Source organism: Aulostomus chinensis, chromosome 21, assembly GCF_037954235.1.
Source record: "Aulostomus chinensis isolate RoL2024-O1b breed Wild chromosome 21, RoL_Achi_v1.0, whole genome shotgun sequence".
Lineage (NCBI taxonomy): Eukaryota > Metazoa > Chordata > Actinopteri > Syngnathiformes > Aulostomidae > Aulostomus > Aulostomus chinensis.
Window position 1 is genome coordinate 19,457,702 of NC_141340.1, and position 19,815 is coordinate 19,477,516.

At 51.1% G+C, this 19,815-nt stretch overlaps 3 protein-coding genes and 1 non-coding gene across 6 annotated transcripts; 3 read left to right on the plus strand and 1 right to left on the minus strand.

Moving 5' to 3' along the window:
• The first annotated feature begins 1,042 nt into the window (after positions 1–1,042).
• Positions 1,043–3,695, plus strand: LOC147241969 (uncharacterized). Of its 3 annotated transcripts, XM_086192071.1 has the most exons (5): positions 1,043–1,189; positions 1,266–1,323; positions 1,393–2,185; positions 2,511–2,987; positions 3,406–3,695. In XM_086192071.1, the coding sequence occupies exons 4-5, from the start codon at positions 2,529–2,531 to the stop codon at positions 3,688–3,690; spliced, it is 744 nt and encodes a 247-aa protein (XP_086048197.1). In that variant the 5' UTR covers positions 1,043–1,189; positions 1,266–1,323; positions 1,393–2,185; positions 2,511–2,528; the 3' UTR covers positions 3,691–3,695. The 3 variants fall into 3 exon arrangements, with proteins under 3 accessions (XP_086048197.1, XP_086048196.1, XP_086048198.1); XM_086192070.1 differs by lacking the exon at positions 1,393–2,185; XM_086192072.1 differs by lacking the exon at positions 1,393–2,185 and having other exon boundaries at positions 2,514–2,987.
• Positions 3,696–4,434: 739 nt separating this feature from the next.
• Positions 4,435–6,619, plus strand: LOC147241970 (uncharacterized). The gene is made up of 6 exons (XM_086192370.1): positions 4,435–4,955; positions 5,039–5,175; positions 5,259–5,330; positions 5,410–5,543; positions 5,643–6,085; positions 6,247–6,619. The coding sequence occupies exons 1-6, from the start codon at positions 4,435–4,437 to the stop codon at positions 6,617–6,619; spliced, it is 1,680 nt and encodes a 559-aa protein (XP_086048496.1).
• Positions 6,620–7,128: 509 nt separating this feature from the next.
• LOC147241971 (uncharacterized) lies at positions 7,129–10,149 on the plus strand. Its single transcript, XM_086192371.1, has 5 exons — positions 7,129–7,555; positions 7,645–7,857; positions 7,945–8,624; positions 8,741–8,823; positions 9,067–10,149. Exons 1-4 carry the CDS (start codon positions 7,129–7,131, stop codon positions 8,744–8,746), a joined length of 1,326 nt encoding a protein of 441 aa, XP_086048497.1. The 3' UTR covers positions 8,747–8,823; positions 9,067–10,149.
• Positions 10,150–18,759: 8,610 nt separating this feature from the next.
• On the minus strand, positions 18,760–18,831 carry trnaa-ugc (transfer RNA alanine (anticodon UGC)). The gene has a single exon. It is a non-coding gene; the product is annotated as a tRNA-Ala (tRNA).
• Between the last annotated feature and the right edge of the window lie 984 nt (positions 18,832–19,815).

Below are 19,815 nucleotides of genomic sequence, written 5' to 3' on the forward strand. Positions count from 1 at the left end.
GCTCACCCCCTTCGGATCCTGGATGCGGGCCGTGGATGATGCGTCCTCCAGATCACCATCCAGGATGATGTCAATGAGGATGCCTGTGGTTTCTGTCAGGTCCCAGGAGTTCCATCTCCAGCTTTGCTGGTCCAACAGCAGCAGTGGCAGGCCAGCTCCCTGAGTGTCAGTGTCAGCCTAGCGTCCCTTTCTTACTGAGACTGCTTGGCCTCCACTAGGCAGCCATGTCACCCCCATTCCACTAAAAAACAAAAAAAAACAAATCAAGGACAAGCAAGTCATGAAGGTAGCATACAGCTGCTGACACCCCTCACGAAGTGAGGACACACATCCAGGCGCACCAGCTGATCCCAGCCGCATCCGATCCATCGAAATCTGCGGCCGGGACCCCCAAGATCCAGATGACAGGTACTTAACTTACTTACTCACTTACAGTGTCTAAACCTTGTCGGTCTGCGTGATCTTTGACAGCCACTGACAGCTGTAGTGTCTGTCTAGCTGGTTTCACGCTTGTGTGGCTCTTTGGCTCCGTGATGGTGGCTCCCCTCCCTGCAGCCACTCAGCATTGGCACTTTAAGTAGATCACCCAACGTCCAGACTGGACACTTTCCTGGGAATGTCTTTGTCTCTGACGACACCTTTTTCTTCCAGGAGATGGCGGCCGTTCACGCGTTTGCCTTCCTTCTGCCCCGCTGAAGGACTGGCCCCTGCTGTGCTGCCTGCGGAGGTGAGAGAACAATGGGGAGGATCCACGGGAGGGAGGCCAACGATCGGTCAAAGGTGAGCAGGCTGACGAGCCCAGAGTAAAGTCTTTTAAAAACAGCCTGAACCACCTCTGCTCTCTCCGTTAACCTTCGTGATGGAGCCTGGGAAGCGTTTGTTTAAGGCCAAACACCTGAAGGAGCCAGAGGAGGAGGAGGAGGAGGACGACTCTGATCCAGGTGTGTACAGCAGCTTGAAAACTGTTTGTTTTTTTGTCCCCCCCCCCCCCCCCCCCGCTTCAAAAAGGACAAGACAGTGTGGCAGCACAGACAGCTGTGAGCTGTCATTCCTAATTGGCAATTGCACAGCCAACCACCGGAGGCGCCCTCACTCATAACAGGGGCGATTCCCTCCCTGCCCCATCTCTCTCTCTCGCTGCTCCTGACGGGTGACGTCATTTCCGCGCCGGATGTTTTGCTTCGGACAGGTAACGCGGCTTGTCTGCTCACCTGCTGCTCTTGGCTCACGTAGCATTGAGCTAATGATTGTGTATTGTGCTGCAGAGCGGCCGATTTGGTGCCCTCCAGGCTCGTGTGTGTGTCACCTAAATGGCCTCCTGTGGTAAGTTTCTCCCTCTTTGCCTGTAATCGTTACTGATCATTAACGCGGCTAACTTTAGCCTGATTGTAGGTGGACGCTGGTAGCTGCGCGGTACTCTCTCCCTCTTCTGGTGTGCGTGTGTCCTAGTGGTCAATCCGCTAACTGATAGCCAGCCCTCAGCCAATGGTGTGCGAGTGACGGCAGCACCAGCAGAACGGGTCCGCGTCTTGAACTAAGCGACTAACGCGCCATCTACGGAGGACTGCTGCTGCTTTGTCTCTATTACATTTTGTTTTTTATTGTTTTGTCTCCTTTATAGTTTGTTTCCTGCATTGTGCCTTTGTTGTAGGCCTTTGTTGTATTTTGCTTTCTGCATTTCCTTGTTTCTGTTTTCTTTTTGTTGTCTTTGCTTGCGCCAAGGTTTTATCATCTTCCTTGTTACAATTTTAATGTAATGACTGAAATGTGGGGTTAGCCCCCCCCCCTATTGTTTATTTCTGTTTTGTTATTTCTGGCTTAATTTGTTAATATCTTGGGTTTTGCCATCTTGGTAGAACAGTGGGTTATTCTTTCAGCCTTTGCCTTTATTTCTTTTGTTTGTAGTTTGTGTTGTGTAGTTTCTGATTTGTATAATTTTTGGATATTTGATTGTTGAATTTTGTTGCGACCCCACTAATTTCTTTTTGTTTCTCCTTAGTTGCTGAGGTCCGGTGGTGGTGGTGACCTGGTGGCGGGGACCCCCCTTCCCCCTTTTGTGTGCTGTGCTCCCCTGGGTTTGGGGTATCCTCACAGTGTGTGTGTGTGCTGTGTGTGTGATTGTCACTTGTGTCTAGGTGTTTATAATTTGGGATCCTCCGCATGAGTCGGTAGGCCACGCACCCTGGTAAGCCTCAGCTTTAAATTAGTTTCCCTCCTGACTTGCCCCTGTGTGAGTGGTGTTTTAGTGTTTTAAATAAAAAGCATGCTTGTTTCTACAGACGTGTCTCCTGCCTTGAGTAAACTTACTTGCGTGTCTTAATGGTGAATTTGAATGAAACCTATCTCCTGGGGCGAAACTCCCCAGGTGGCGTTGTCGGTTTAGCTTATTATCTGAACAAAAACTCTTGTACTTCATCACCCCCGTCTCGCCACAACAGTATGGGTGCAGTACACGGCCAGCTGCGTGTGTCGCTCCATGCGGAATATTATTAATAGTTGTGTGTCTTTAGCAGGGTTCACCTCCTCTGATGTACAAGGCCAGCCAGGAACGGGAGAGGAAGGAGACGCCACAAGCGGCGACGGCCGCACCCTTCAGCCTCCTCCTCCGCATCCAGGCAGCCGCCGGAGCCGGCCGCGTCGCCCCCCCAACCCTCCTCCTCCTCCTCGTCCGCCAGGGTCCCCACCAGGGATACACAGGAGGAAGAAGAAGGAGAAGGACAGGAAGCTCCTTGCCCAGACTGACCAAGCCATGGCCCCGGGGGAACCCCTGCTACGTCTGCGGGCAACCCCAGCACCTGGACTCGGACCACGCCTTCTACCGGGGGCGCTTCTTCTGCCCCATGGGGGACGAGGGACAGAGGACTGCTGAGCAGTGGCTACAACAACAGTGGGAGAGCCACGCGCCGTCTGTCCCCAGAACCACCCCCTGGCGTAACCGGAAGCGGGTCGCCGCAGAGGAGGAGGAGGAGGAGGAGGAGGGTTGGCGAGTAAGTCCCACAAGATCCACGTCTGCCAGCTCTGTGGCCAGCCGCAGACCAAAGACTACGGGCACAGTGCTTTCAGCGGTCTTGCGAGCTGTGGCAGTGGCAAAACCACAGAGAGATTCTATGCCCTGTTGCAGGGACTGCACCCTGACCTCTGGCTGGCGAGGAAAAGAGCCGGCCAGAGAGAAAACAATTGAGGTTTTTGAAAATAAAATGTATCGGTATTGCAAAGCCCTGGTGTTGTGTTTTTTTTGCTTGTCATACTTTGATCGTTCGTTTTGATTTATTTGTAACATAAACATTGAGAACAAATCTATCTATATATGTGTGTGATATATGTATAAATATATATTTATATATTACATACTATGTAATATATATGTTCCACACAATATGACACACTATGTAATATATATTATAGGTATTACACGTGTGGACGGATGGCTCGACGTTTGATAAACCACGACGACCAGCGCCTCCCTCAGTCTCCACGACGAATAACACAGCGCCTCCCTCAGTCTCCACAACGAATACCACAGCGCCTCCCTCAGTCTCCACGACGAATAACACAGCGCCTCCCTCAGTCTCCACGACGAATAACACAGAGCCTCCCTCAGTCTCCACGACGAATAACACAGAGCCTCCCTCAGTCTCCACGACGAACAACACAGCGCCTCCGACGGTCTCCAAGTCGGCGCGCGGCTAATTTGAATAGGCTGTTCTTTTTGTCAGCCGGCCAATCGGCGGCTCGCTTTAACCAGCAGATTTTTGGATTGGTCGACAGGATCTACCTACCTTTTTCCGGCACCGCTCGACATTTTCCGTCACTCTTCTTCTGTGACTCAGAGAGGTAAGTCTTGCTGCGCCCTTCCTCCCGCTACTAAGACGAAAAGCTTTATCACACCGAATTACAGACTTTGTGGGTGTTGTATCGTTGATCTGTCTTGCTACTGCTTGCACTTCATCACACCCAATGACAGTCTACTTGGCGTGTGTCTCGCACCGTTGATATTTCTTGCAACTGTTTTGAGGTTTGCGGCTTCTGCAAGCGCACTTTGTACTGTCCGTTTGAATGAATGAATGAATGAATGAATGAATGGAAAATATGAGACTTGATATGGGTTCCATGCAAACGTCCTACTTGAAGCAATAAACATCACATATTTATGTCGGTGTCGTGTCCGAACGTGTAGCTCCCGTTTGTGTGTCTTAACGTGGACGGAAGTACAGCGTTTTCCACTGCCGTGGACGCCAACAGTTCCGCGATATTTTTTTAATCTGTTGATGAATATACATTGCTCATTATACTTGAAGGAATGAATGAGGCAGGCGCTGTGTGGCAAAGAGTGCATTTTCTGTAATTTGTGCGTGTGTGTGTGTGCGCCCGCGTGGGTGCGTTTGATTACAGGCGTCATGCTAAAAGAGGGTGTTTTGCGTGACTCTTTGCAGAATGGATTACAAACCCGTATTCCGATTTCACGGAGCTACGTCAAGCGAGCTCACCCTGGCTCCAACGCCTGCAGCGAGATGGCTGGCCCAAGCTGGGAAAGTGAAGGTCATGCAGGTCAAGAAGCCCGACCTGGTGAGGGAGGACGCGAAGACCCGTGTGCTCCAGGCCGGAGGTGACCCTGGTTGCTTCCAGCTGGTGCTCAGTGAGAGCGAGCTCCAGTTTGGCAAATACCAGGGGCAGACGTTCAAGTGGCTCCTGAGCAACGACGTGGGCTACGCCAGCAGCCTCCTGGTTGCTCACATGCAGGAGAGGGACAGCGAGTCGCTCCTGGCTGCAAACAAGGACGCCCTCGCCTCCTACGCTCGTCTCTTCCCAGAAACGGCCGCCACCATCGAGAGGCGTAGGATGTGCGAGGGGCACTCGTCGGTGCGAGGCATGGACGGGGCCGTCGTGGGTTTCGGCGCTCACTGCGAGGTGACCCTGCGGGACCTGTACGACTCCCCCCTCAGCGAAAGGAGATCGTAAGTGTTGCTCTCTTGAGGTGCGTCCAGTTCAAGTGACGGGACGGCCAGGCCTTGACTGTTTGTTGTCTCGCTGTCTGCAGTTATGTGCAGTGGGTGAAGAGGCAGAGGGTGAGGCCTGGGTCGCGTATGTATGTGCTTCAGACATACATACTGGGCAGGGATATGGAAGCTGGAGCACCAGCCTCCTCCCACCAGCCGGCACAGCAGCCCTCATTCAGTAAGTTCCTCCTCTTCCTACACATTTCGCCCGTGTGAGCGCACTTGACTTGTGTACTTATTCTTTTCCACGTGCGACTACAGGCGCCACATCTGTCGCCCCCTCTGAGTCTTCCGACATAGATCTACTCACCGCTGCCATGGAAGTGGAGTCTCGTAAGTGAATATTGACTCGTGGTGTGTGTGTGTACACGTCCTGGTGTGTGACCCTTGTGTGTTTGTGTGTCATATACAGAGATTGGTGACACTGGGCCAGCTGTCACTCCACCCAAACCCTCCCTCTTCCGGACCCCCCCTCCCCCTGGCGAGCCCGCGGGGGATGAAGGAGGACGGCCCGAGACCCCTGCCCCATCCTCCTCCGGTGCACAGGTACAGAGATGTATATCACGCATGACAAAGAGCTGAAACCTAAAAGCTAGAGATCGATGTCTCGACATAACCGCTGACTGATCAATGTGACGCTTGCAGCTGCTGCCCAAGGGCTGGAGGCAGACGCTGCCGGAGGAGAACCACGAATGGCTGGGCCGGGCCCTCTTCATGCGGGATGCCAGAGGGAGATCGGTCCTCACCCCGGACCTCCGCATGTGGTGGCACCCCCCCGGGCCCCGTCCGCTGTACGCGCAGCCCCCCGCCTCTCACCACGCCTTCTATCAGAGCCGCTTCTGCCTTTGGCTGCCCTACAAGTTGTGGGCATACAGGCTGGTGTGCCCCGACTGCAGCCACCGACTGGTTGGAGCCGGGCTGTACAGGACGGTGCGGAGAGTCCTGGACATGACGGGCTGGTACTTCATTGGCACCGAGTACCTCGAGTGCGGCTCGTGCCAGCGGAAGTACGCAGCCTGGGCGCCCTGCGTCGTGGAGCAGCTGGCCCAGCCCCACCAGGAAATGTTCCCGGCCGTCCTCACCTACAAGTAAGCGGCGGCGGCACGACAACACACTCGGGACGTGAAAACGCATGAAACGCAGGCCTGAATACTGACAGCGTTCTACGATCGTAGCACTTGTTGTTGGTGTCGGGGTGTCATGTGATAACGCCTGTTTGACATTCAATTCATCCATCCTCCTTTGACAGGCTGTCCTGTGACAAAGCGGTCATCGGGCAGCTCAAGGAGCGCACCCTGGGCAACTCGGCATCCCGCCTCCGCGCCACCCTGGAGGAGCAGCACTGCCGGGACTGGATGACCAGGTCCATGTTGTACCTGTCGGTGCTGCGCAAGCTCGGGGTGCCGGGTTTCCAACAACATCCCGGGCGCGTGTCGCTCCCGCCCATGCACCCGGTACCCTCCGTCCACTGGCTCCTCTCCGTCTACGTACGAGAAGCCCTCACTCGTCTGATGGAGACCAAAGCCAGGGTCACGTCCATCTTTGGAGACATCTTAAAGATGGACTCCACCAAAAAGGCAAGCTGTCACATTTTTGGTCAAGTGTGGACTGACTGGTGCTGACAGGTGACTGGGGGAGGAAAAAAAAAAGGGAGGGAATTACTCACATTTCTCCTCCATCGCAGATGACCAAGAAGCTCGCGGGGGAAGGCGCCGGGACGGCCGAATGGGTGACCAATGTGGGCAACGAGCACGGGCAGGTGCTCATCTCCGTCCTCACCGCCGCTGAGGGGGGCGGGCTTGCGCCCATGGCGGACGGGCTGGTGCGGAGGTACAGGGAGGCTGGACGGGACCCTCCTCGGATCCTGTACGTGAACCGGGACTGCTGCGGCACGGGCGGCGCACCTTGCAAAGTAAGGGCTTGAAGTGTGTGTGTGAGAAAGAGAGAGAGTGTCGGTGCCTGCATACACGTGTCATGTTTTCCTTCTCCAATGCATCTTCCTTTCCTTCTGCAGGTGGCGGCCATGCTTGCGGACTGGGAACAGCTGGTGGTGCGCCTGGATGTGTGGCACCTCATGCGCCGCTTGGCTAGAGGCATCACCACCGACAGCCACCAGCTTTTTGCCACCTTCATGGCCCGCTTGTCCTTCGCCATGTTTGAGTGGGACGGCGGGGACGTGGCCCGCCTGGTGGAGGCCAAGCAGTTGGAGCAGGGGAGGGACGCCAGGGTGACACCCACGCCCAGGGAGCTGGCCCGCCACTGCCGCCGTCGGACCAGGGGAGCCCGAGTGACGGAGCAGCTCATCCAGGAGCTGCTGGACTCCTTCTGGGACCTGACGGACACTAGGGGGGTCCCGCTTCTTGACCGCGGCAGGATGGAGGACATCTGGAGGACGCAGCGTCGCCACCTGGCTTGCATCCAGGATCCGGAGGGGGTGAGCCTGTACGCGAAAGTGGGGGAAGTCACCAGAGCGGGGGTCAAGCTTCCCGTTTTTCGCTGCGCCAGAGGCTCCAGCTCCCTGGAGTCGTTCCACCTCCACCAGTGCCGTTTCATCCCAGGTGAGACGCGTCATGAAATGCATCTTTCATCTCTCACGCTCTTTGCGTCCGTCCTCCTCTAACTTCTTTCTCCCCTCCCTCCCTCGCAGGCACGAGCGCCAGCGCCCTCCACTTCCAGGTGTACCTGCTGGAGGGACTGGTGAGGTGGAACGAGAACCGAGGCAGGGCCTCGGTGCAGCCAGTCCGCCGGACGACGCTGCGCTGCTACAGTGCCGCGTTTCAGCACGGCTTCAACCAGCTGACCCAGGAGTTCCTGGGTCAGACGCTGATTGAAAATTACACCCCGCCCGGGGAGTACACAGGTATACTGTCAGGGAGGAGCGCTCACTCACACGCACGCACGCGCCTATTTAACATTTGAGGTCATGGCCTGTCTTTCCTCCCTTCAGGGGAACTCATCGGGGTGGAGTACCTGTTCTCCCAGACGGGCGCCGTGCTGATTAAAACCGGCCAGGATCCAGACACTCCAGACCAGCTGGACCAGGCGGAACAGGGGCCCGAGATGCCTGACGAGGGCTACCAAGAGGAGGAGGAGGAGAGTCTGGCGGACATCGGCTTCTTCTCTGCCACTCACTTGTTTGATCTGCTGCCGCCGCCACAACAGCCTCAGCCTGGCGCACCCCTGCCCGCTGCCGCTGCCTCCTCCTCCACCACCATCACATCTGCTGCTGCATCAAGCTCCACCTCGCAGGCTCCATCACCCCCCTCCTCCTCCTCTTCCACCGCTCCATCGGCCTCCACCTCTCAGGCGCCATCGCCCTCCGACTCTCAGGCTCCAACGACATCTGCTGCCGCCTCCACCTCCACCTCCTCGCATCCTGTACCCAGCAGCACAGCCTTCTACAGGAGGCTGCGCGAGGAGCAGTCACGACGGGACCAGGAAGAAGGTGCTCTCTTCCTCAAAAAGCCCAGGAAGTCCCCTTCGCGGTTCCTGTGCTCGCGCTGTGGCCAGCCGAAAACTAAAGAGTACGGCCACAGCCGCTATGGAGGAGAGCACTTCTGTTCTCAGGCTGAGGGTCGCACCGTGGAGGACTGGCTAGCGGAGAAGAGGAGCAAGGACCCCAAAAAGGTGCGTTGGTCAATTTCCCCTACAAAAAAATAAATAAATTGTATTCTTCTTCTTCCTCTTGTTTTGTTGGTCATTGCCAACACTTTTGTTCTCGTTGCCGTCGTCATCATCTGCAGAAGTAACGCGGCCGGTCCCGCTCTGCCTCCCACATCTGATCCATCGAAACCTGCTGCCGGGACCCCCAAGATCCAGATGACAGGTACTTAACTTACTTACTCACTTACAGTGTCTAAACCTTGTCGGTCTGCGTGATCTTTGACAGCCACTGACAACTGTAGTGTCTGTCTAGCTGGTTTCACGCTTGTGCGGCTCTTTGACTCCGTGATGGTGGCTCCCCTCCCTGCAACCACTCAGCATTGGCACTTTAAGTAGATCACCCGACGTCCAGACTGGACACTTATCTGGGAATGTCTTTGTCTCTGACGACACCTTTTTCTTCCAGGAGATGGTGGCCGTTCACGCGTTTGCCTTCCTCCTGCCCCGCCGAAGGACTGGCCCCTGCTGTGCTGCCTGCGGAGCTGAGAGAACAATGGGGAGGATCCACAGGAGGGAGGCCAATGATCGTTCAAAGGTGAGCAGGCTGACCAGCCTAGACTTAAGTCTTTTAAAAACAGCCTGAACCACCTCTGCTCTGTCCGTTAGCCTTCCTGATGGAGCCTAGGAATCGTTTGTTTGAGGCCAAACACCTGGAGGAGCAGGAGCAGGAGGAGGAGGAGGACGACTCTGATTGAGGTGTGTACAGCAGCTTGAATGTTTTTTTTTTTTTTCCCTTTTAAAGGGACTAGACAGTATGGGTGCAGTACACGGCCGGGTGCGTGTGTCGCTCTGTGCGGAATATTATTTATAGTCGTGTCTTTAGCAGGGTTCACCTCCTCTGATGTATGGAGCCAGCCAGGGACGGAAGAGGAAGGAGACGCCACAAGCGGTAGCAGGCAGCAGCTTCCCAAGAGCTGTAAGCGGCGACGGCCGCAACCTTCAGCCTCCTCCTCCTCCTCCGCATCCAGCCAGCTGCTGCTGAACCTTGCTGCATGGCCCCCCCTACCCCATCCCACCCCCTCCTCCTCCTCCTCCTCGTCCGCCAGGCTCCCCACCCGGGTGACCCTACAAAGGAGGAAGAAGAAGGAGGAGAAGGACATGGAGCTCCTCGCCCAGACCGACCAAGCCATGGCTCCGGGGAAACCCTGCTACTTCTGCGGGCAACACCAGCACCTGGAATCAGACCACGCCTTCTACCGGGGCGCTTCTTCTGCCCAATGGAGGACAAGGGGAAGAGGACTTCCGAGCGGTGGCTGCGACAACAGTGGGAGAGCCACTTGCTGTCTGTCCCCAGAACCACCTCATGGCGTATCAGGAAGCAGGTCGCTGAGGAGCAGGAGGAGGGTCGGCGAGTCCCCGCCCGTCAGTCCCACAAGCCTCACAAGATCCACATCTGCCAGCTCTGTGGCCTGCTGATGACCAAAGACTACGGGCACAGTTTTTTCAGCGGTCTTACGAGCGATGGCGGCAAAACCACAGAGAGATTCTGTGCCATGCCGCAGGGACTGCACCCTGACCTCTGGCTGGCGAGGAAAAGAGCCGGCCAGAGAGAGATCAGCTGAGGTTTTTGAAAATAAAATATATCGGTATTGCAAAGCCCTGGTGTTGTGTTTTTCTTGCTTGTCATACTTTGATAGTTCCTTTTTATTTATTTATAACAAACATTTATAACATAAATCTACATCTGTATTATATATATATTAAACATGTGGACGGATGGATAGATAGTTGATAAACCGCGAAGAACAGCGCTTCCCTCGGTCTACACGACAAATAACAGCGCCTCCTAGCCGGTGCGTGGGTAATTTGAATAACGGCGCTCCCGTTGGTCCTTTGCCGGCGGGGCGAGTGGCCAATTGGGAGGCCGGCTGGAGCGTATCGTTCCACATGAACCAGCGGAGTCTTGTGTAGTGGTAAGAGTCCAGTGCTGTCTTCATCATGTCCACATGGTGATTATTGAGACTTCACTGTTTTTTGTTATTATTGGATCTTCTCTGTCTGTGCCAGGTACAGCGAGCGCTGTAAATTGGCTGAGACACAAGCCGTCGTGGTAAATGTGACAGGGTTCAGTGCAGAAAGAAAAGCAGCAGAGCCTCTACCTTCTGCCATGGCTCTGCTGCAGGACCCATCGCTGCCCCACCAGCCTCTGGAAACACAGCACCCAGAGGACATGTCTGGTCGGGCAGACACTCACCGTGGGCCCCTGGCACCCCAAGTGTTTCATGCCCTCGAGGCCAGTGCCACTTCTACTGCAGCAGCCGCCACCTCAGCCTCCTCCACCACCACCCCATCTGCTGCTGCATCAAGCTCCACCTCTCAGAACCCATCGCCCCACTCCTCCTCCTCCTCTTCCACCGTTCCATTGGCCTCCACTTCTCGGGCTCATTCAGCCTCCACCTCTCAGGCTCCATCTGCATCTGCTGCTTCCTCTGCACTGTCCACCTCCACCTCCTCACAAGCTGTACCCCGCAGCACATTCTTCTTCAGGAGGCTGCACAAACAGCAGGACCGACGGACCTGGGAACAATGTGCTCTCTTCTTCAAAAAGCCCAGGAAGGCCACTGCGCACTTCCTGGGCTTGCGCTGTCGTCGGCCAAAGACACAGGGTATTGCCACAGCCGCTACAGAGGAGAGCACTTCTGTTCTCGGACTGAGGGTTGCTCTGTGGAGGACTGGCTGGCAGAGAAGAGGAGCAAAGACCCCGAAAGTTTGAGTTGGTCAATTTACTCAACAAAAAAGACATTGTAGTATTGTTGGTTTTTTTTTATTTAATTGTCAACAGTTTGGTTGTTGTCTTCATCATCATCATCTGCAGAAGTAACGTGGCCGGTCCCACTCTGCCTCCCACCTCCATCAACCTCTGCTGCCGGGACCCCATCAACCGAGCTGACAGCTACTTCCTTACAGTGTGTGACAGTTTCAGTCTGATCTTTGACAGCACTGACAGCTAGTGGCTGTCAAGCAGGTTTGACGCTTGTGCAACCCTTTGGCTCCGTGAAGGTGCTCCACACCCTGTCTTCCTTCCTCCCTGTCTTCCTGCAAACACTCAGTATTCACTCTTTGAGTTCATCACCCAACAACCTGACCGGCACTTTCCTAGGAATGTCTTTGTCTCGAACGACACCTTTTCTTCCAGGAGATGGCAGTTGCCCCGCCGAACGACTGGCCCCCGCTGTGCTGCCTGCAGAGGTAAGTGAACAATCAGGAAGATCCATGGGAGGGTTTCGGAGGACAATGATTGGTCAAAGGTCAGCAGGTTGACCTTTGCTTTCTTCATTCACCTTCAGGATGGAGCAGAGACTGTGTTTCTCCAAGACTAAACACTTGAAGCAGCAGGAGAACTCTGATCAAGGTGTGTGCAGCAGCTTGAAAATGTTTCACTCTACAGGGATGTCAGGCACATGTATGGATGTAGTATATCGCAGGGTGGCTCAGTGGCAAAATAAGATTAATATTAAAACAGCGATTGTGTTCCTTTGGCACATTTCATTTCTTTTGGTCAGAGCCAGCCAGGCTCAAGACAGGAGAGGAAGAAGATGCCACAAGCAGCAGCAGCAGAGGCAAAAGCAGCAACAGCTACAAACTGCCACTTCCTCCTGATCCGCCAGAGTCCCCAGCAGAATGACTGTGTACAGGAGGAGGAAGAACGAGGAGAAGGACAGGGACCTCCTGGCTGAGCCAGGTGTCAAGGGAACCCCTTCTACATCTATGGGGAACCCCAGCACAGAGACTTTAGTCACACCTTCTACAGGGGACACTCCTTCCCCCCCACAGTGGACAGAGAACACACCGCTCAGCAGTGGCTGTGCAGTGGGAGAACCACGTGCAGTCCATCCCCAGAATGATGCTCCGGCGGATGAAGAAGCTGGCTGACATGGAGGAGGAGGGTCAAGAAGTCCCTGCTGCCACCTGTAATCCCCACAAACTCCATGTCTGCAGGGACTATGAACTGCCACAGACAAAAGACCACGGCCACACTGTTTTTAAAAGTCATGCGTGGCAGCGGCGGCACCACCGATAGATTCTGTGCCCTCACCAGAGCAGTGTTGCCAACTTGGCGACTTTCTCGCTAAATCTGGCGACTTTCCAACTCTCCACGGCGACTTTTTATGTCAAAAGCGACTAGCGACAAATCTAGCGACTATTCCTGGTGTTTTTGGAGACTTTTCTGACATTTGGAGACTTCCGTGAAAGCACATATCTTTGTTCTGCAATTCATTTTCTCAGCGAGCAGTGGGCTCTTCCTGCTCCGCCCGAAAGCAGTCACACACAGGCGATCACCGCCTCTAGTGGTGCGGCAGTTGGCAGCTGCAGTCAGGAGTGGAGCAGAGACCCTCACCTATAGACATAATAAAGAGCCCTCACCCTTCTGCGTCCAGGCAGCAAATGAATCGCACATGTGCAAAGCCGCCGCTGAAGAGTGGGATCGGATAGCGGGATGTTAAATAAATGTGAAGGTTCACTCATTGCATTCGTTGTCACCAAATCATTGCATTATACAGTATTATATATGCATATTTTATAAACGTATAATAAAACATATTTAGTTTTTTTTTAAAACACTTTTTGTCTACTCTCTTACAGCATCCATTGCGATCACGTGCACATTAGGCAAATTAGGTGACGGCATCGTTTGGCGACTTCTAGCGACTTTTCGGACAGCCAAAAGCGACTTTCCTTACTGAGGAGTTGGCAACACTGCGCCAGAGGACAACACCCTGACCCCGGGCCGGCTCAGAAAATAGCCGACCAGGGGAGGAAGTGAACTTTTTTATGTGTGTTATTGGATTTTGTTTGTATTTGAATCCATTTACTTTAAATAAATATATCACTATTTCAAAGCCCTGGTGTTGTTTCTTTCTTTTTTGCTTGCTCACTTGTGATATTTTTTAACACATTGAACATCTCCATGAATGCATGGATTTGCAATTTAAAAAGGGCTGGTGTCGCCGACCTGCCGCTGCGCCCCATCAAAAAAATGGGCCCCTTCTGAAACGCTACCTGTGTTTTAAATTTCTACTTCCTGTTGTTCTAAATTTGAAACAGCCAATCAGAGGCCTCCCTCCAAACTGGCATGTTTTGATTGGTCAAGCGTATTTAGACATCTTCGGGTGCCCTCGGCTTCGTCCGTCAGTTTCCTTCTGAGAGAGTAAGGTCACCCTGCTCCGCTCCTCCTGGTACAAAGTCTTCGTATCACTGAATCCAGAATTCTGAATGCAGAATGTGTCTTATATCACTGATATGTGTTGGTTCTCTTTTATGTTTTCCACTCCTGGTGGCAGACTTTGTACATTGAAATGAATGAAAGCTCATATCAAGTCCATGAAAAACGTCATACTTTGCTCAAGTAACACCGTAAATTTAGTCATGTGTCGTATCCTGAACATTTAGTCAGTGTTTGTGGTGAGACTTAAGGGTTGGTTTCGAGTTGACGATTGTTACGTTGTGTTAACGCACTCGATGTCTGCCGCCTCAAAGTTTCTACCTCTAAGTATTTTACAATTTGATTAATACGTGCACTTTATTATATACTGTGTGTGTACTGTGTAGGAGCACATATATTACAATAATTCTTGGTGTGTTTTGGAGGCTTGAATTGAAGGTATTTGACGTCTTTGATGTGAGCGAGATACCACGCCAGCCGACACTCCATCTGGAAACCCCCCCCGTCTTGCTGGCCAGCTTGGCGATGGAGGACAGCCTGCAACCCCTGCCTCTGGTGCACAAGTACAGATTCATTGTTGATGTGTGTGCGCATGTCAACAGCTGAAACTAGTGTTGTCGTACTCGAGACCGGTCTTAGTCTCAAGATCATTTTTTGAGGGTCTTGGTCTCGTCTCGGAATCGAAGGCATTTTCACTTGGTCTTGTCTCGGAGTGAGCGGACTTGGGTTTTTGAACGAGACCGGTCGAGACCACCACTGATAGGCTCATTTGTAGGTGCCTTACTGATAAGAGTGAAAAAGGACCCTCTCAAAAACAGCTAATAACTTCACATCATCGGTAGTAATGATTCTCCCCCAGCTGCAGCTGCTAAGTTACCTGCCCAGTGTCACACAGTCTGAGTGACTGACACACCCCCTCCATACAGAGAGAGGATGGAGGACAGGAGGAGAGGCTGCATTCATGCATAAAGACAGATAAGCTAACGGTCACCATACAGTTACACTGGGAAAGTTTATATCAGAAGTCTTCGTAAATTTCAACACCCTAACTAGAGCATCCTCTGCCCAGAAAGTGCAGATCTACAGTCCCCAAGGCAGCAAGCAGTCAGTGATGCCATTGTTAAAGATCTGATAATTGGGTGTTGCCTGCCACTGTCCCTTGTGGAAAATGAACATTTTCGACACTTTCTTGAGACTGTGGATAACAAGTACACACCAGTCTCAAGAAGAACAATTCCTGAGAAACATAGACCAGTTCTGGTAAAGCAAGTTAAGGAGACTGTTTGAACAATCAACAGTGTCCTTAACTACCGACATCTGGTCTGATCGCAGGCTGCGCTGCTTCCTTGGAGTAACAGCTCATTTGTGCAACGAGTCAAAGGAGTGCTATGCCCTTGAATCCTACTTGCTGGACTGGAGACATTTCCCAGGCAAACATAGTGGAGAGCGAATTTCCTCTGCCTTTGAGGAGATGACAAGAATATGGTATCTGTCAGAAGATAAGTTGTATTGTCAATGACAGTGCTGCCCACATGAAGTGTGCTTTTAAAGTTTGCATGCCACAACAGCTTAGGCCAGGATTCAAGCATCAGAATCCAGTTAAGCAAACACTTTGATGCCATACGGGACAGTGACACTGAAAATGCACTTGTCTTCTGGTACAAAAACCGTGACAGATTCCCACAAGTCCACAACTTGGCACTGAAGGAGCTGTCAGTTCCTGCATCCTCTGCACCAGTTGAGAGGGTTTTCAGTAGAGGAGGCATCATAATGAGACCCCACCGTGCACGTTTAGGTCACAGAATGCTGCAGTGTCTCAGGTTTCTGAAATGCAACCAAGCTCTTCTTTAAGTCTTAATTTTCATGGAAAGAAATGGGACTGAGGTCTTCAGCAACAAGCCCTGTATGAGTTGACTCTCATTTTTGAGCTCAGACTTTTAGGGGTGTTTTGTTACCACATTTTGTTCAGGCTTGGCATGACATCATTTTCAGTGAAATTGTTCCTGATGAGTTAATTTTGTAATTTCATGAAGGAAGCAGTTGTTATGAGGCCCCTGGATGTTAGGGCTCTGTCTTCAGTCCAGAGAAAGACCTATGTTCAGGAATGTTGACAAAAATACCTCACTGAAGTGTCAGTTTTCTTCACACAATTCATTGAACTTAGGCCTTGTTCTTTAATTATTTTCAATCTTTCTCTCTCAAATGAAATGTTTATCGTGACCTCTTCTCCCATACAGGTGCTGCGCTGATGCGTACAGGCCAGGACCCTGACACACTGGTTGAGATGAATGAGGGGGAACAGGTGGAAGTACCTGCCGACGAGGGCTACCGGGAGGAGGAAGAGGACGAGGAAGACAACAATGAAGACACTCTTGGGGACATGACATCTGCAGACCACATTGTGGCTCTGTTGCTGCAGGGCTGAAGATGTAAGCTGCCCATCCATGATTGTATCGCGAAAGTGTAAGTTTGAAAACCTGAACAATTGCTTGCTCTGTGTGTTGCAGGATATCTTGGGGCCACAAATGCACCTGACTGTGAGTGTGAATGGTTGTGTGTCTCTATGTGTTGGCCCTGTGATGGACTGGTGACCCGTCCAGGGTGAACCCTGCCTCTCGCTGGAAAGCCACTGGGATAGACTCCACCCCCCAGGACCCTTATCAGGAATAAGTGGAAGAAAATGGATGGATGAATGGTTCTCTGATTCCATCTTCTGGACAGAAGTTGTAAATGCATCTCCGTCACAGGTCATCTGACTCTCCATTGATTCAACAGGTCTTGATTGATAAAACTGCACCTGTGGTCTAAATCTGCATGACACTCTTTCAGTATTGTTATATATTAGCTAGGAAAAAGACAAAGACACCCACAAAAGGGAAGGAGGGAACGGGGACATCATGGAAAAAGACTGGGATCCTGACAGTTGTTGACTACATCAGAATAATGACAGTGAATCGTTGCATTAAACAGATGAAGGAGAGGTCAGGAGGTTGAGTGGAAGTGTTGCTGGATGGCTGAGCCATTTTCCTTGAAGCTTAAACCTTTAAATCTACTCAGTTCATATTTGAGGAAGTACTCTTTCATAACAAATGCAGTATTTCTGTAGTACTCTGTTGTTCCATACCTTTCTCTGTCACTGCAGCTCTCCTCATGAATTCAGAGGAAAAGAACCGTCTAAAGGGCATCACAGACAGAAAATATATGAAAACAATGATGACTACTAGGGATTTAGCATTTAGTTCATTTTTAAAACTTTTTGTAGAAAACAACTGTAAATTAACCAGGAGTTATTGGTGATGTGCTCCACAGTTTCCAAGCACAAATGGCCTCTTGCTTGTTGGACTTAGAATTTCCACACAATTTAGACATCAAAAGTCAAATAATGTTTTGGATTTGTTTTGTTTATTTTTTACTGGGAAAAACTTCAAATTGTGATGATGTGTCTAGCTCAGAAATTTAAAATCTTAAAAACAAGTCAGTTCATAAAAGTCTCCATCTCGCTGCATTCTTTTCCAGCCATTGTCAAGATCTTTGACTGATTGTTGTTCTAACTGTCGTACGGGTAACCCACCTCTGTCCCTGCAGCAGTCTCAGTCCACAATGATGGCATCAGGCTGTGGCTCTCCAGCATCCCTGGACCGTAGACAAAGCCTTGGCCCAGGTTCAGTGGAGGGTACGGCCACAACAACCACATTCACACACGTAGAAGGTTGAAATTCAAAAATCAATCTTCATGTCAGCACAGACCAACTTTTTTTTTATCTTCTCACAAACACAAACTCTGTGTGTGTGTGTGTGTGTTTTGACTGAGTAGTGAAGAAGACGACTTCTTGACTCCATTTTTGTTGTCACTCTTCTATTAATTTTCAGTTTCTCTCGTAAAGATGAATAAGCTTTGACATGTTTATGTTATGGAACATGGTGGATGAAGGTAAACCCAGAAGCGGACTCAGAATAGGAGGGTGTACAAAGGAGGTTTATTGCTGAGACAGGTGGAGAACTGTGACTTGAGGCTGTATGAGTTGAGGTAGGCGGCTTGTGCCAGAGACCAGAGACTTGAGACCGGACACTGAGAACTTACGTCTAGTGACAAGACTGTGACACATCCAAACTTGACGACAGCACGTACTGAAAACAGCGAACAACTAAAAACTAACAGCAACAAGCAACAACAATGACCCAACACCAAACACGGGAAAACACAGACGTTAAATACAAGGAGGTAAACGGGGCACAGGTTGTGCAGTCAACCAGGTGAGACACATAAGGTAATCACAGGAGGGAGGACAGGAAGACAGCACATGACTACAAAATAAAACAGGAACTGACTTAACTAAAACCAGAGACACAAGGCAGGGATCGTGACAGTTTCCTTCTCTTGTATGTCAACAACTTTGGTCTTTAAACTCCTGACAAACTCACCACGTCACACATTTTGTGAATTCAGGACGTAAATAATAACATCATCATGTTTCAGGTTAGGTGGTGTCATGGCTCTGAGGTCGAGTGGCCTTCGAGCAACCGAATGGTCGCAGGTTCAACCCTCACTTCTTCCCTTGAACATGTTGAAGTGTCCCTGAGGAAGATACTGAGCAGTGTGAAGCACCTGCTCCTGCTGATGTCAGCAACAAACAAGGCAAGAGGATCAGGAGGAGGGATGAGCTGGACGCTCAGGTGAAACCAGTATCCAGTAGGGACTCAGCAGTCATGGAGAGACCGAGTAATGAACAAAGAACAATGAGTCATTGTCTGTGCTCAGGGAACAACATGACAACAGTATTTCTACAGAGGAGGGAAAGTCCTGGGCAGCCGACCAGTCACACACAAATACTTTGATATGCAACAGACTGGTTTCTCTTCTGGTAGTTTGTTATCAACTGTTGTCACATTTAGGGATCAATTTAGCTGACAAGATGAAGGCTCCAAAGGACCAGCTGGAGATGCCAAGGATTGAACCCAGGGCCTCATGCATGCAAAGCATGCGCTCTACCACTGAGCTACATCCCCTCTGGTAGAGTTCCTAAAATAATCTACAGATGCTAATATCAATTATTAATATTGATTGACAGCTCTAAACTGACCCTTCCTCACTATACAGTTGCAATCTGAGAGCTGGAATATTTAGAAATCCACAGATGCTCATAACAACTGGTTATACAGTATACAGTATGCAGTATACAGTAGAGAAGACTGTAGAAAGTAGCAGGTCCTCAGAGTACTAGAATAGTTGTACAGTGTTGACTGCTGGAAAATATTCATGATGTTCCTGTGTTTGTGCTGCTTTTCATCATTGAGACAACACACAACAGTCCTCCACAAACATTCACCAGACTGTTTCACTGAGGGTCTCAGGACCCTCATCCACTGTGGCCCAAGGGAGTGTGTCATTCAAGGAAGCAGCAGGTCCTCATCCGCCCCGGTCCACCCGACTGTGTCCCCTGAGACAGAAGACAGCTCACTTCTGGCAGAGGCAGTTAGTTTGAGGACCGTTGCTGATGTCATCAACTGATGTCGCCATCACAAAAGGTGACAGACAGGATGGTCATGGACATAAAACAGAGGCCTAAGAATGAGAAAGAATGGTTGTCCTGACTGAAGTTTAGCTTGAGCTTTTTAATTTTTTACTAAAGGAAGTCTTTTTTACAAGTAAGGGCAGGTGAACTTTCCACAAATATTCAAAATTAACTTTGACAACCAAAACATGAACCAAGACAACAAAATAGTGAATTTAGGACAGTAAAAATGAGATGAGATTAACAATCCTAGCAAAATAAGAACCTGATAAGAACATAATTTACTCTGTTGTAACTGGCAGGTGGCAGCATGGTGGTGCAGAGGTTTGCACTGTTGCCTCAACGCAAGAAGGTTCTGGGTTTGAGCCCCGGCTCCTGCTTTGTTCGACACTACTAAGTCACTGACTCCTGCAAGGAAAACTCTATAATCCTCCTCAGTGTATGTTAGTATTCCTCCAACCCTCCACCCATAATTTCA

Coding starts and splice junctions, on each gene's coding strand:
- LOC147241970 (XM_086192370.1), top strand. CDS start 4,435: ATGGATTACAAACCCGTATTCCGATTTCACGGAGCTACGTCAAGCGAG. Junction 4,956..5,038: donor CCCCTCAGCGAAAGGAGATC/GTAAGTGTTGCT, acceptor CGCTGTCTGCAG/TTATGTGCAGTGGGTGAAGA. Junction 6,086..6,246: donor CCGGCCGTCCTCACCTACAA/GTAAGCGGCGGC, acceptor CTCCTTTGACAG/GCTGTCCTGTGACAAAGCGG.
- LOC147241971 (XM_086192371.1), top strand. CDS start 7,129: ATGGCCCGCTTGTCCTTCGCCATGTTTGAGTGGGACGGCGGGGACGTG. Junction 7,556..7,644: donor CCAGTGCCGTTTCATCCCAG/GTGAGACGCGTC, acceptor CCTCCCTCGCAG/GCACGAGCGCCAGCGCCCTC. Junction 7,858..7,944: donor CCCGCCCGGGGAGTACACAG/GTATACTGTCAG, acceptor TCCTCCCTTCAG/GGGAACTCATCGGGGTGGAG.
- LOC147241969 (XM_086192071.1), top strand. CDS start 2,529: ATGTACAAGGCCAGCCAGGAACGGGAGAGGAAGGAGACGCCACAAGCG. Junction 2,988..3,405: donor AGGAGGAGGAGGGTTGGCGA/GTAAGTCCCACA, acceptor TATATATTATAG/GTATTACACGTGTGGACGGA.